At 44.5% G+C, this 14,853-nt stretch overlaps 1 protein-coding gene across 1 annotated transcript in view; it reads right to left on the bottom strand.

Annotated features, from left to right (window-relative positions):
- Nucleotides 1-14,853, bottom strand: part of HSD17B4 (hydroxysteroid 17-beta dehydrogenase 4) — a 121,449-nt gene that overhangs the window by 44,642 nt on the left and 61,954 nt on the right. The window contains exon 17 of the mRNA XM_006263620.4: nt 12,745-12,810. Coding sequence (XP_006263682.1) covers nt 12,745-12,810 — 66 coding nt within the window. The remainder of the gene's footprint in view (nt 1-12,744; nt 12,811-14,853) is intronic.

Genomic DNA, 14,853 nt, shown 5'->3' on the forward strand with positions numbered 1-14,853 from the left:
TGCTGTACTTCTCATCCTTTCACTACATCCCCTCTACTGTTTCTCCTGCCACATGTCCATAAGATGGAAAAATCAAGTTGCATGCTCTCTAAGTTACAGACCATATCTACATAGTTGGTGGTTTACAAGACACTTTGCCTTTTGAAAACAATTATGTACGCCATGTCTGCAACTAAGGTATACACATTTAAAACTTCTCCTCTTCCAGTCTGTTACACAGAACAAGTCACCTAGGTTTGTGGAACTTTACTACGCATTAAAGAAATATTGGTACATCTTTTGATTATGCATTGAGACAATAAAAGGATGAAAGTTATCAGTTTGTTACAAACAGTATTGTTTTATTAAACAGCCAGTAGCATAATACATCTGCCTACCCTTAACCATTTTACTATGCAGAACCAAACTCACTGTAGTCCAAATCCACAATTAACTATATACCACCAAGCTCAGAAAATTATTTTCCCTCTCTGCTCAGCAGGAATAAATCCTGAAAGTGTAGAAATCACACAACTTGAAAGTGGCATCGTAAAACATAAACTTTAAGTAATTTGGTATTAGGTGCTCAATCACTACACAATTTCAGGGGTATTAAGAGTAAAACAGTCTCTGAATACTAAAATCTCTAGACAAATTAAGAAAATATTATCGTGTTCTTGCAATGGCCTCATATCCCCATGCTCTGCCTGTACTGTCTTTTGTCTCCAAATACATTTTCTTGGCATGCTCTCAGAATTTGTGAACAAACAGCAGCATTTCATTCTCGCAGTAAGGAAACAAATTATTCATGCTACAAAAACAAGAGTCACCTGAGACTTCCAAGAAGCTCTCTTGCACTGTCCTCTGGAGCTAGCATAAATTTACATGTTTTCAGCCAATGTTGCATCACATTCATATAGTGTAGGGGTATAGTTGACATTTGTCCCTTAACTATTTTTCCCTTGCATGCACACTCCTCTTTCAGATTAGTTTCATTAATAGAACTATACTCCAGCACTATTGAAACACACTGCCCAATTTTCATGTGACCCCTTTACAATGTCCCTTCTGATCTTCGCACATTTTGACTCAAGAAAAGGTATCGAAGTAAAATAAACATTATCAAAGGAAATAAACACCATTAGGAAGTCACCATCAAAATACACTGTAATTATAGAGCCGCCTCCCCCTCCCCCTCACACACACACTTTATTTCAACTTTGCAGAGCAGTTTTCAGCTATTTCTCCTGTCACAAATAAAGTTATTCAGAAGAAGGAACAAGCAAACTGCATAGAATTCCACCCCTTAAATCCAGGGTAGTCAATAGTCCCTATTCTTCACACAACCCTGCTACTTCTGGCTGATTCTTCCTGTGGCTGCTCAAAGGGAATTAATGCTGCTTTATACAGTATTAATTCCTGCAGAGATGCCTCATAGGTCTTCAGATGATAGCACTATGTATTAAAGAACAGTTTCCTGGTATGCCTTTCAAGCCCCGTAGTGAAAATTCAAAAGGGACAAGAAGAGGGGCACAGTCAACCTTATATATGAACGCATGCATGTGTGTACACACACACACACACACACACACACACACACACACACACACACACACACACACACACACACACTCCCTCGCTCCCTCTATTCTTTGCACAAAATGGGGAGGCATATCTGCAAGGGAACAATGCAGTTACACCGGTGCAGTAAGTCTCATCCATTCCTCCATATCTGAGGTAAACTCAGGTACTGAAACAAGATAGTTGCCTTTCAGCAGCTAAATCTCACAACTTCTGATTTGGCATTGCAGAGTTCACTCTGATAACCAAGTTCACCTTGACTACAGATATCACTGTAGCAGCAAATTCAGGACAGATCATCATTTTGAGACAGCACCAGTAGAGGATGAAGGAAGAAGGAGGGAACTAATCAGCAGGGATCTGGGTCTTCTCCGTTTAAAAAAATGTAAAGGTCTCTGCTAAAAAAAATAGCAAATTCTTTGATTAAAACCCCCCAGATCCATGTTTTATTGATATATTTACATTTTAAAGCAATTTGAAAGTCTACCAGTGCCTCAATCACTATAATAAAATAAATTCTAAATACCTATAAATTCTGGCATTTCATTTTGGGGTTTTCATCATGGAAAAAAATCAGAGCTCCCCTGGCTCCCATTGTTCACCAGGATACGGGTCCAGCTGCAGCTGTCCCCCCCTGCTTTGTGGTGCAGAGCAGTCCTGATATGCCTGTGCCCTGCCCACACCACTGTCCCTCACTCCCCACCCACAGCCCCTTAGGCCCTGCCAGTGTCCCACATACTTCCCCACCCACATCCCTGGTTCAGGGGAGGTGGCAGCTGCTGTGGTGCAGCAAAGCGTGGAGCCCAGCTCTCCCTCCCCCACAGGTGACACAGCTGGAGCAGAGCCCATGGGATGGGGGGGGCATATGCGGGCTGCCCACTGTGGGCTTGGGGTTCCCTGCCCTGTTGCCCTCCCTCTGGGACCTCCACAGCTCAGCAGGTGGGACCCTGTGCAGCAGGGGAGTGGAGCCAGGAGGGGAAGCTCAATGCTGCTGCTGGGAGCTACATGCCCCCATGGCTAAGGGCCCCTTGCCCAACCAGCAGCAGCAAGGTACGTAACTTTACGCTGCCACCCATCGCCACGGTAGCATCGTGGTAGCATGTGGCTTGTGGCGGCAGCACCGAGCTTCCCTACCCTGCTCTAGCACACTGGGATCTGCCTGCTGGGCTGTGGAGGGCAGCAGGGTCCACAGTGGGCAGCCCGCCCCCACCCTGCACACAAATCTGGGGGGGGGGGGTACATGCCCCCCATTCCCTCCCAGGAGTACATAGAGTGGCAGGGAGCCAGCCCTCTTCCCCCCACCCTCCCGCAACCCCTGGACAATTGGGCCCATGCCACAACCCCATCTTACTCTCCACCCAGGCCCTGCGACCATGCATTCTGGCCCCGGGCACCACACGCTGCCCCAGTGGGGCAGCAACCCCAGCCCTGCCCAACTCCCTCCCTACGGGGGACCTCAATTCTCACCTCCCCCCCACCCCCTGCCACCAGACTTACCTGTGGGAGCTGCTCTCCAACCTGTTCTGTGGCCATGTGAATATACATGAGTGCATGCATATGACGCTCCCTGCCTGACCGCCCTCCTTCTGCTTCCCACATCCCCCTACAGGCTTGAACTCTGCCAGCCTGCAAGGGAAACCCACCATTTTCCAGGTTTTTCTCCTTTGAAGGAGAATATCCAGGTTTTTCTCCTTAAAAATGAATAAATCCAGGTTTTACTATGTTTTTCCATGGCGAATGGAAAGCCCAGATCCCTGTTAATCTGATACTACATCATTTTTGAAGATGAGTATTGTTTTTGCTTTTTTTACTGAGCTTTTAGCCCAGTAATATATTAGACTTTAAATACTTAATATGCACTCATTTTCTTTTTGTAGCAACATTTTAAAAGTGTTTAATTTCAAAATTCGCTCTTCTGTAACAAAACAAATACTGTACATGCATTTCAAACCATACATAGCATTATGTCCCCGGTTTGATTTAAATGCTGCAAACAATTGAAAAAACTAATTAACTAACTAACACCAGATGCATTCACACATACCAGTGATTTGAAGTAGGTGCAGTAAAGCCTACAGGGAAGTACATCTACACATCCTCCTTCATGGGAGGAGATTCATTTCCAATGGGAGCAGCCTAGTACACAGCTGCTCCTGACTTGTTCTACCCTGCCCTGCAGGAGCTATGGGGAGCTCCAGGCTCCCCCTAGTGCTAGTCTGAGAGCTGGCAGGGAACATGGGGCCAGGAGAGCTCTGCCAGTTGCAGCCAGCTCTGGGCTGCACGTACAGACTTCTGGCGCAGCCCAGGGCTATCTGGGAACTGTCCTAGTCTGGGGCAGGTCCCAGCCCAGTTCTGGGCTGGGCAAGGCCCCAGCTCCATGATCAGAGCTGGGGCTGGGACATTGCGTCCTGCTCCTGGGAGCTGCCTGCTGGGGTGGGCTCCAGACAGTGGGGTGGGGTGGGGTGGGGTGGGGAACAATGTCTTCCTGTCCTGGCAGCAGGCAGCTCCTGGCCCCAGTTCCACAACTGGAGCAGCAGCTAGAAGACTGCTCCCTGCCCATCGAGAGCTGCCTGGTGGCAGAGCAGGATGATACAGAGCCAGGGGTAGGAGCTGCCTGCTGGGACACAGGAACATTGTCCTGGCCGGGCCCCACCACTGGACCCCACCCATAACAGTAGGCAGCTCCCAACAGCACGGAGCACTCTCTCAGACCCTACTCCAATTGCAGAGGCAGGGCTGGGAGCTGCCTGTTCCTGGGGCAGGGGGACACTGTCCCAGCCAGGAGCTCACCCCAGCATCTCCCAGCTCCAACTTTGATCACAGAACCAGGGCCAGGAGCTGCCAGGGCAAGAAGACATTGTCCCAGCCGGGTTCCATAGAGCAGGCAGTTCCTGGGGAAGGGGGTTGTTCTCCTGACCCCTGCTGCCCGAAAGCAAATTTGCTTCTGATCCATGTCTACACATAGGCTACTGCACAGTAATTATAGCATGGTTAATTTGCTATTTGCAGGTATCAAATTAACTGTGCAGTTGGCTAATTTACTACGCAGTAAGCATCTGCACGTGTAAACAGTGACACTTTACCGCAGTCAATTACTCAACTGTGTGGTAAAGCATCTCATGTAGACGTGACCCTTAACTAGCAAAAGGAACAGAACAATAAATGATCAGGTGATGGCTACATGCAATGCCCTGGTGAGAATTATAAACAACTTCACATCTGTCCAGACTTTGGCTCACAAAAGACTGGAACTCTAATCTTCATTAAATTACATTATTCCAATAGGATTAATAAATATTTGTGTTACAGATAAATATATGCCAACAGCTGACAGAAATTATGAAGCCATCCACTGGCAAAGTGATCTATTGGTGTAAGTGGAATTCTGACATCACCTTATCAGTAAAATTGTTCCACAGTTTCAGCAACAACTTGCCCCAACATTATGTATGACAGTTCAGCCAGAAAGGACATGGAGGTCACTCTTACTCTATACCAGGGGTAGGCAAAGTTTTTTGGCCAGAGTGCCGAAAAAACCACAACGTCCACCTTGGAAGGTGGCGGAGTGCCGGCATGCAATAAAAACAAAATGAGGGCAGGGGGGTACATGGCAGGACGCACTGCATATTAGTATATTTAATAATCATAAGTGTTGCCTTTGTTGTTGTGTATTCCTTTTTTGTTGAGCATGTTGCAGTGACAGAGAGAGAGAGGAAAAAAACCAGACATGCACACACACACAGAGAACCATGTGCACAAACACAGAGAACCAGAACACAAGAACAGACATGTGTGCACACACACACACACACACACACACACACACACACACACACACATCCAGAACCAGACATACGCAGACAAACACACAGAACCAGCTGCACAGGCACATGGAGCCAGGCTCCTGGGCCACTGGAAAAAGTCTGGCCCAACAATGCCCTGGTCCTGCCACAGCCCCTCTGCTTCCATGGGGAGCCAGCCCCTAGGCTGCAGCGCAGCTGGCCAAGGCCCAGAGCCTGCCCATCAGCCCAACCATCTACCCATCCTGCACAGTTAAGCCCACACAAGGTGCAGTGCTTCTGGCAAGGGGTAGTGTCAGTCTCATCCGGGTGGTGGGTCTGGGCCAGTGCTGGGCTCAGAGCAGATGGGAGTTAGGCGGGCTCAACTGCAAGCCCTGCTGCAAGCAGACCGGGCTGCATGTTTGGCAGCAGATACCAGAGCCTGGGCCAGTGGCAGCCAGCAGGCTGAAAACAGCTGCTCCAGGCTCTGGTATCAGCTCCATACCAGCAGGTGCACGTGTGCCTCAGAGCAGACAGTGGAGATAGGGCCTGAAGCAGCACAGCCTTCCCGCTGTCTGCTCTGAGGTGCACATGCAGTTGCCGCCAGTATGGAGCTGATGCCGGGGCTGTGGAGCCTGGCGCAGCTGTTTGCAGCCTGCCCGCTGCTTGCTGCTGCTACCCAGAGCCCAGGCTGGCTACAAAAAGCTGCGCCAGGCTCAGGAGCCTAGTCATCAGCTCTGTGCCGGCAGCAGGGGAGAGGTCAGGGTTGCACTGCCTCAGGCCCCTCCCTCATCACTTGCTCCGAGGCACACATGCACCCACCGGTATAGAGTTAATGCCAGAGCTCATGTCTGCAGCCTCCCGGCTGCAGTCAGCCCAGGCTCTGGGTAGCTGCTGCCTACCACGGACCTCAATCTACTTGCAGCAGGGCTTGCAGTTGCCCAGCTGCCTGCTGGGAGCAGTCTGGGCTTTGTGGCTAGCAGCAGCTGCCTACAGCCCAGGCTGGCAGTGGCGTGCCAGGCTCAGCATACATGCCGGGGGGTTGCTGACCCCTGCTCTATACAGACATATCAGGCTGCTAAAATACCACACTGATTGGAAAGTGCTATATATTGAGCATTTATACAGTGGTCCAAAAAGACTTCATAAAATTAAGGAGACCAGTGTTGACATCCCCCAGAGGATATTTGTCTTGGACTAGAAATAAAGTATGTAGAGGCTTCCTAAGTTGCTCCTTAAACACATTAAAGACACATTATACTGCAGTCCAGTGTCAGTCGTGATAGGCCAACAAAAGCTATCCACAGAAGCCCACAGATCTCTTGGTTATAGTGAGTCAGTAGCTTAGCTGACTCTTGGTTCTATGCTTTAACTAAAAGGCCTTTCCATCTAGTTCCCAACTGACAGCATGATGTACCATCTTGCCAGGATGGGACAGCAGTAGTAGATTTTGCATTTTCTAGCTAAAATAGCTCTAATACAGTGGCCTCACAAACATCAGTACGTTCTCTAGATAGAAAGAACACAGAATATTCATGGTTAACTCACCATACAGAATTATGGAGCTCTTTACTCCAAGGCAGGGGTGGATCAGGCAGCCAGACTCCATTTCCCGGGAGCCCCTGTCCACATCACTGAGGCCGGTTTCTATGGAGACCCCAGTAGTGGCAGTGCCATGAGAGCGTAGGGCTGGGATTTCCGTGGACACCAGCCCCAAAAGTGCTGGAAGGCACGCAATGGAAGGGAACTGCTCCAGTGCCAGGGCTGGGATCCTGCAGTGGTGACAGTGTAGTCTGGAGCTGAGGCAGAGCCGTGATCCTCTGCCTGAGGTGTGCGGGCAGCAGACTGCCGCTCTGCCATGGCTTCGGACCACACCGTCACTGCCAGCTGCACACCTTGCCATTGCTGCCAGGGCCAGTCCCCATGGAAACCCTGATCCCATGCTGTCACGGCACTGCCACTACTGTGGTCTCCATGAAAATAGCTCACAGTGATGCAGGCAAGGGCTACTGGGAAATGGAGTCTGCCGTGGGCCCGATCCAGCCCACGGGCTGGACTTTGCTCTAAGGGCATGCAAAGACAATTGTAGATAGGGTAACCTGTTATTTCCAAAGTCAGGTATTTTACTGAAGAAATGCATGCAGTTATTTGGCATTATAGTAATCAACAGTACTTCATCTTCTCCTTGCAGTTGGTTTAGGTGCCTCATTTAAGTGAGCAATGTCAGCAGCTGAAAAGGAAAGGGGAGCAAGTGGGAGAGGAACATAAGGCAATAAAACTGATTTCTTTACAACTGCTGAAGAGGTATTTCTGAAAAATCTCTTCTCATATTTATTATTTACCATCCTTACTCCCATCACTGTAAATTCAGAATATTATTTCTACTACCAAAGTTAATTAAAAGCTTATTTCACTTCCATCCCCTTTTCCAAAGAGAAGAAAGAAATGAGTTCATATCTGAAGCAGCCAGACGCCAAAACACAGTACCACGAAAAAAAATCTGCTTATATTTTACCCAGAAACCCTTGGGCAATATCACCTAGCCATTTCCTTTTTTTTGCATAATTTGCCATTCACTCCTGCTTATTTTATATTGCTCCCCAGTGAGAGAGGTTTCCAAGAAGCGAGCAAATGTGGTTAGGAAAAAGGGTGAAAAGGAGAGAAATCTAATGAGATGTGGATCACAGATTGCATATCTTATCTGTCTGGTTAATCATTTAGCGGAATCTGTTTTCATTCATTAATTTAAGACATCAATTTGACAATTGGCAGAACAAGAGTAAGTAGATGATACTCAGACTCTCTAACTACATTAAATGTCCCCTCTGGGGTTGAAATTGAAGGATTCATTTCTTGTTAAACTGCTAATAGTCAAACACTTGCTGGACTTTTTTGATCTTCTGTCAAAAACTCCATTTTACTCAAAGATTTATGGGAATAAATGTAATAAAGTAATGCTCAAATTGCAGATTGAGAGCAGGCCGGAAAAGTATTACCACGTGTGCATTCATATGCATTAATGTAATAAAACAGACAAAAAAGTACTAATAAAAAAAGCCATTAACTCTTCATAGCAGCGTGCATTTCTGCACAATTTAGAAGGAAAACAAGGAACATTTACACAATTTGTGACAAGTCTGGAGGCAATTTAGAAGGCCATGACAATGTAACTAAGGCGTTAGGTAGACTGCAAAGTCTTTTTCTTGCCTATTTAATTATGATCTTCTTGATTGTCCTTCTCTTTGGAACAGAGATAGATGTAGGACAGTTACCACATGATCCTGAAGGACTCCATATGGACAGAGGACATCAGTGACCTGAAGGCAAAATCTGATCAGGTCAAAGTCTGACGGGGGCACCAGCAACCACTTAATGCCTCGTGGGATCTTCACTCACTTCACATACTGGCATTTCATCCACCATACCCATTTTGACTACTTCCTGCTCAATGGTGCCATCTCCTAATCACCAAGACAGGAGATGCCAGAGATATGGCTATTAAGAGCAACACTCTGCCCCACATCCTACACACTACAACTCTGCCACCAGGCCATACAGGACTAGATGCTGAAGGCCCCAGCATAACAGTACAGGCGCTGACCATTGGGGCACTAGTAACTTGGGACGTAAGCAGTGAGCACATCCCAAGAGCCCGCAGAGTATCCCAGCACCACTCAAAGCTGATGAGGCGCCACATGTTAACTGACACTATCAGATGGTCATGGGACATCTACATCAAGCATGTTATTGGTAATGGCCAATATGTGGAACTGGCTGGGACCACCTGCCAAAAACAAGAGTGAACCCACCATCCCTCCTTATATTACAGACTCTTGCAAAGACTGCTCATGATACTGAATACTCCTCACCCCAGCAACTGTAATCCACAGGCTAAGAAATCGTCATAAAAATGCCTTAACACTTTACAACTCTGTACCAACATGCTCATCATGTGCAGGGGTCTGTCTCCCTTCTTACCATAGCATGATAATCCCAGGCTCATACAGGCTGCATGACTAACTGCACAATTTAAATGTGTTAAAGTACATCCACTATGTACCTACATAGCTACCATGTGGAAAGCCCTGTATTGTCTTCCAATTCTACCAAGCCACGTAATAACTGTAATTTTAACATTTTAAATCAGTTACCACAGATGCATGGCCTGACAACAACCTGATGCCATTGACCATTAGTTTTTAAAAGCCCTGACAATGGATCCTACCAGGAATGGACAACAAAATGTTTCAATTAACTTCTTTGGGAAAGATACCCAGGCCACTCTCTCTCTTTTGCATCCCTTTGCAGAGTACTGCAGGGCTCTGTTCATAAAGAAATATAGTAAGACAATTTGAATGTTAATAGTCTGTCAGCATTCAGGGCCAAGTCTTTTTAAGAATTAAGCAGCTGCAATCTTCCCCCAGGCCCCCCCCCAAACTCGGCCCTCAACAACGTTATTTATATCATCCTACAGAACAAACAGAATATGTTCTACATAGTAAACTGCTGAAAGCTTATTTATGCTCCATGCATAGTGCAGTTACTAATTTGGGATCTAGGGCAATTCCCACTGAAGTTATTCAGTCCGCCGAGTTCAGAAAAACCTCAAATGGGTCATTGTGGGGGGTGGGAGGGAGGGGATTCTTGTTAATATTGTATGCTCGCCTGGTTATTGAAACAAAGGAAGTGAAATAATGATTCTAGATAAGATATCTGAGTCTTGTTACATGATGGGAAAGCCACTGGCCCCGAGGAGGTTGACTCAACATGGGTTGAGCCCACCAAACCATTCTTCTTTTTAAAAAAAAACAAAACAAAAAAACCCAGCAGGGCCAAAACACCTCACAGTTAAGATGACAAAGAACCTCTGGCCTGATAAACTGTGACTTTCTCAGAGGGGAAGGAGGTTCTTGGGGAGCTGGTCAGAGTGATATAAATATCAGCAGTAGCAAGGCCTTCCTACAGCAGCCACCACAAGATGAGGAAGATTCATGCATTCCATTAATTGTTTCAAAATGTTTTTTCCTCTTATGTTCTTCTTTGCTCCACTGTTAAAAAAAGAAACACCACTTTGGTTTAGGCAAGTTGTCTGGCTACTGTATGCACCACTGATCACTGACCCCCAATCCAAAACACAACAATTAGATCATTCACTATGGTGAATATACAGCGTACTGTAAGTCAGGGCCAGGTAGAGATAGGGAACAGGCAGGGAAATCGTAAAATTCCGCTCCAGAAGGGATAAAAGGGCAAAGTCTGATAGTTACAAGGGTGCAATGATTGGCCAAAACTGAAGAGCTCATTAGTAGGGAGTTCCATAAATTGCACTGGAAGTGACCCCCTGCACCAGTTCCTTTAATGTTTTTCATTTTACCACTTGCCTCCATCACTCCCAATTGGTGGAGGGGCCCCACTGGCCATGCTGTTTGCCACTGATCGCCAGGGAAAAACCGCAGCATATTTAAAACCTCTGCCAAATCAGACCAGGGGCTAAGGGAGGCAAGCAGCAAAATGAAACATATAAAGGCAGGTGCTACGGGAGGCACTTCTGGCATGATTTATGGAGATACCGCCACATTAGTTAAACTAACGTTTTTCTGCTCCTCTCCTGAAAGCACTAGACAAACACAACTCTCTCTCTCTCACAAGCAACCTAAGACCCCGGCATCTTCTGATCCTGTGGGAAGAGTCTTTTTATCTACTTTTTTTTTTTTTAAATACTCAGTATTAGATCAGTGCTTTCTAAAGGTGACCTTAAACAGGAAACTGGATTTTATGTAAGACACCAAGATCTTGAATAAATGTTCATGTAAAGTCTTTGTACTGTTTCTGAGTTTGTCAAGGGTACAGGAAATCTGTAGCAGGTGAATGGGAAAGAACAGTCTTGTGGCAGGGATGTCAGCCTATCTATTTGTAGGTTTATATTTTATATACAACATATATTAAATCCAAAAAAAAATCCCCCTGCTGCACACTGACTACTTTTGTGACTGTGGGCAGGTCACACAGAGGAGAAATTTTTAAAAGGTGTAAGTGTCAAAAAGGATATAGCAAAATGATAACAAGTATAAGAAAGGGCAGCAAAGGTGATTAGGTGTATGAAACAGCTTCCATACATGGAGATAACAAAGTCTGGGAGTTTTAAGTTTGGGAGACAGACAAATTGCAGAAGTCTATACAATGATGACCAGAGGATGGTTATTCATTGCGTCTCATAACACAAAGAACTAGAGACTATCCAATGAAATGACTAGGCAGCTAGTTTAGAACAAAAACTTAAAGTTTTGTTTCTAAACAGTCTAAAATTAACTCTTGGAACTCACTGTCACAAGATTCTCTAGAAAATGTAACTTGGTTCAAAAAGACAGACTGGACAAATTCATATCAGACAGGCTATCAGGGGAAATTAGTCACAATAGTCAGGGATGCAAGCCCAATGACAAGGGAAATGGATTACCTTACACTTGTCCGGACTCTCAAACTGTATTACTTGCCATTGCCGGAGACAAGATGTTGAGCTAGATGGATGCTTGAACTGACCCAGCATGAGAATCTTGATGTACTTGCATGTTTAAGAGCTGGGGCACCAAAATGGCCTATGAATTTTAGAAGCTGGCACAGAACTTGGGTGTTAGCTACAGCAATGCTGAGCTTAAGTCCCCTTTGAGCATTTAGTTTTTCTGAGTTTATAATTCCACTGAAAGTCAGTAAACATCTAGGAGTCAGAATTCCTTGTCATTTTTGGACCTTTTAACCCTCTTTGTTATGAGACATAAATGGGAGTGCTGGTAGTGCTAGAATCTGCTTCTTAACAATCTGAATTTGTTCACTTCTGGGGTCTATGCAAGACCTGTGTATTTACTATGGATATTGCTATCAGAAATGAATGTATATGAAGTATTGGGATTTTGGGTCTTGTTAAAGGGAAGTGTGACTGAGCACATGTTTGTCAATGTGTTAGGTTCCATGTTTTACTTTTAGATTTTTGTATAGACACCCTGAGATGATGATGGGTGTATTTGCAAAATACAGAAATAATATTGCAGGTTGTTACTCATCTATATTTTGTCGAGCATTATCACTGCATCTCATCATGCCTTTGTGCAGTTTTTTAGAATTCTGATTTTGCTATTATTTTTGGTAAATCTTGTATGACATGCTAATTATTTTAGCTTCCCTGACAGTAATTTTACAACAATATAAATGCATGTTAGTAATGTAGTGCCCTTACAAAAGCACGGGACATATTGGACAAAAATGTAATATGTGCTTATGATACCTACTTGCATTATTTACTTTAGTTCAAATATAGAATTCATTAAAACTGAAGAGGAACCATGGTAGGACTTTCTCCAAGTAAAAACTTAAAAGAAATCTTTCCCTTCTTTAAAAAGGAAAATTTTACCTGATCAACTGTCGTGACATCAGAAAAAACAGCATCAGGTGGTCGGTTAGGTGGGTTCACAGTTACCTGGAAGGAAAAAAGGAATGATGTTACTACTTCCAGGCAATTTTAAGGGTGTTTTTCATCTGGGTTTTTTATTAAAAAAAGAAGAGAAAGAGCCACAAGACTGTAAAGCAACAGTCTATTTCTAGGTTTCTGTTCTATATACAATACAAATATAATTGCACTGTGACAGTATGGCAAAAATTTACTGCCTTTAAAAACAAAACAAAAATAAAACAAGAAACAGCTCAAAGTGAAAACAGCCCAAACAAATACCAGGACTCTAAGATTTTCAAAAGCAGTAAGAATAATGCAGTATAAAGAATTATATGCAAATGCATCTGCTCCAATAACAATTTGAAGGCAACTAATCAAGTTAAAAAGAGATTATTGATCCAGAAGCATTAGATTTAGGTAATAACTACAACATACTAATTAAAGAAGTTTCCTTCAAATTGCCAAAAAAAGCCGAAGAAAGAAGAACCAGTAACATGCTAAAAAGTTACCTATCACGGCTTTGCAGAATATATAAACCAAGGTTAGTATTTTTGGTTTCATTTATGGACCAAAAGTTATTGAAATGCTACCTTAAAAACAAAAGCTTAACAAAATATAAACATCGTGCATTATATGAATTGCTCTGAACCTTATGTTAATAAAGAAGTCCAGAGGCTTAGAAACATTCTTTGTCCTTCCAATTACAGGCTGTATTTTTAACTCTCTCTCTCTCTCTCTCGAAAAAAAAGGTCCTCTTCCTACAATCTGCAGCTTTTATGAAGATTGTAAACTCCACACAACAAGCTGTCAGAGTTCATCTCAAATGACTGATTTTTAAAGATGACAAAATACTACAACCAGTTAAAATTTCAGCTACATAAATAGTTTATTTAAAGAACCAATAAGAAGAGAAGAGAAGAGAATGAATCTGACTTTATTCAAATAAAGATGTGCTAGAACCAGCCTTGAAGCTGACTAAGAGAGAGAACTGGTAATTGTAGACACACAGAACATGTTATGTTCTTAAGGCTGTTGACAGGTGTTAAATTAAAAGGTGCGATGGGATCTGAAGTGCAATCTCAACAATTGCACCCCCTGCCACACCAGACACTCATGGCAGGAGGCATGATTATGGGATTGAGCATCAGACTCATTGCGCCAAACTGCCGGGGCACCTCTACACTGGCAAGTAGCAAGTTTGAGTCCATGCACTCCCTGGCTGGGAACCCCAATCAGCTGACAGGTGCTCCCAGTCGGTGAAGCACATCAGAGCCAAAGCTTCCACTGAACTCTCCTGGCTGGGGACTCGAATCAGCTAATTGCAGCTCCCAGCCATGTGAGAGCACCATGCTTGCAAAATGATCAACAAATCAAAAGCAGAGTTTAGAAAAAAACATATAAGCCAGTATTTCAGTATTCTACAACTACTAAAAATACATCCCCTTACACTTAAACATCCCCTTAAACTACCAATAGCTGAGCCCACCCTTAACACAACTGCACCCCAAGAACTTTAAGTATAATATTCCTTTTGGGGAGTTCTCCTCATCTCCAATTCTTCATGCTGCTTGGAGCAAAAATCATAGGAACTGGATTAAAATAAATTAGAAATCATTCAAGCAATTTGAGTTATATTCTTTGTTTGTTCTATTTCCCTTTATATTAAAGCAGAGATCCCCAACCACCAGGCCACAGTAGGTTGGCTGCAGGGTCACGGCACAAGCCCCGCACTTGGATCCAGGTCCATCCGCCTGGCTGAGCGGCTTCCGGGGTCACATCTGAGCTTCTGGGGTTAAAGCCAAGCGGCGGAGGAGCCCCAGGAAGGAAGCGGCCAGCTCCACACACCCTGTCTTGCTCCCACCAGGCCGTGGTAAAAAAAAGGTTGGAAACCACTGTATTAAAACATCTTGTAAGCATCTAGCAGATATTACAGTCAAGACATAATTAACCAGTTAATCACATCTTAAACAGTAACCTGGCTGCAAATTCATGTAATTAATGGTGCAATGAAACAGGGAATAAGCCACAAAATCATTACATAAAATGTGTAATAACTTTGTGGCTGGTTCC

The sequence above is a fragment of the Alligator mississippiensis genome, chromosome 3 (genome assembly GCF_030867095.1).
Source record: "Alligator mississippiensis isolate rAllMis1 chromosome 3, rAllMis1, whole genome shotgun sequence".
Taxonomy (NCBI): domain Eukaryota; kingdom Metazoa; phylum Chordata; order Crocodylia; family Alligatoridae; genus Alligator; species Alligator mississippiensis.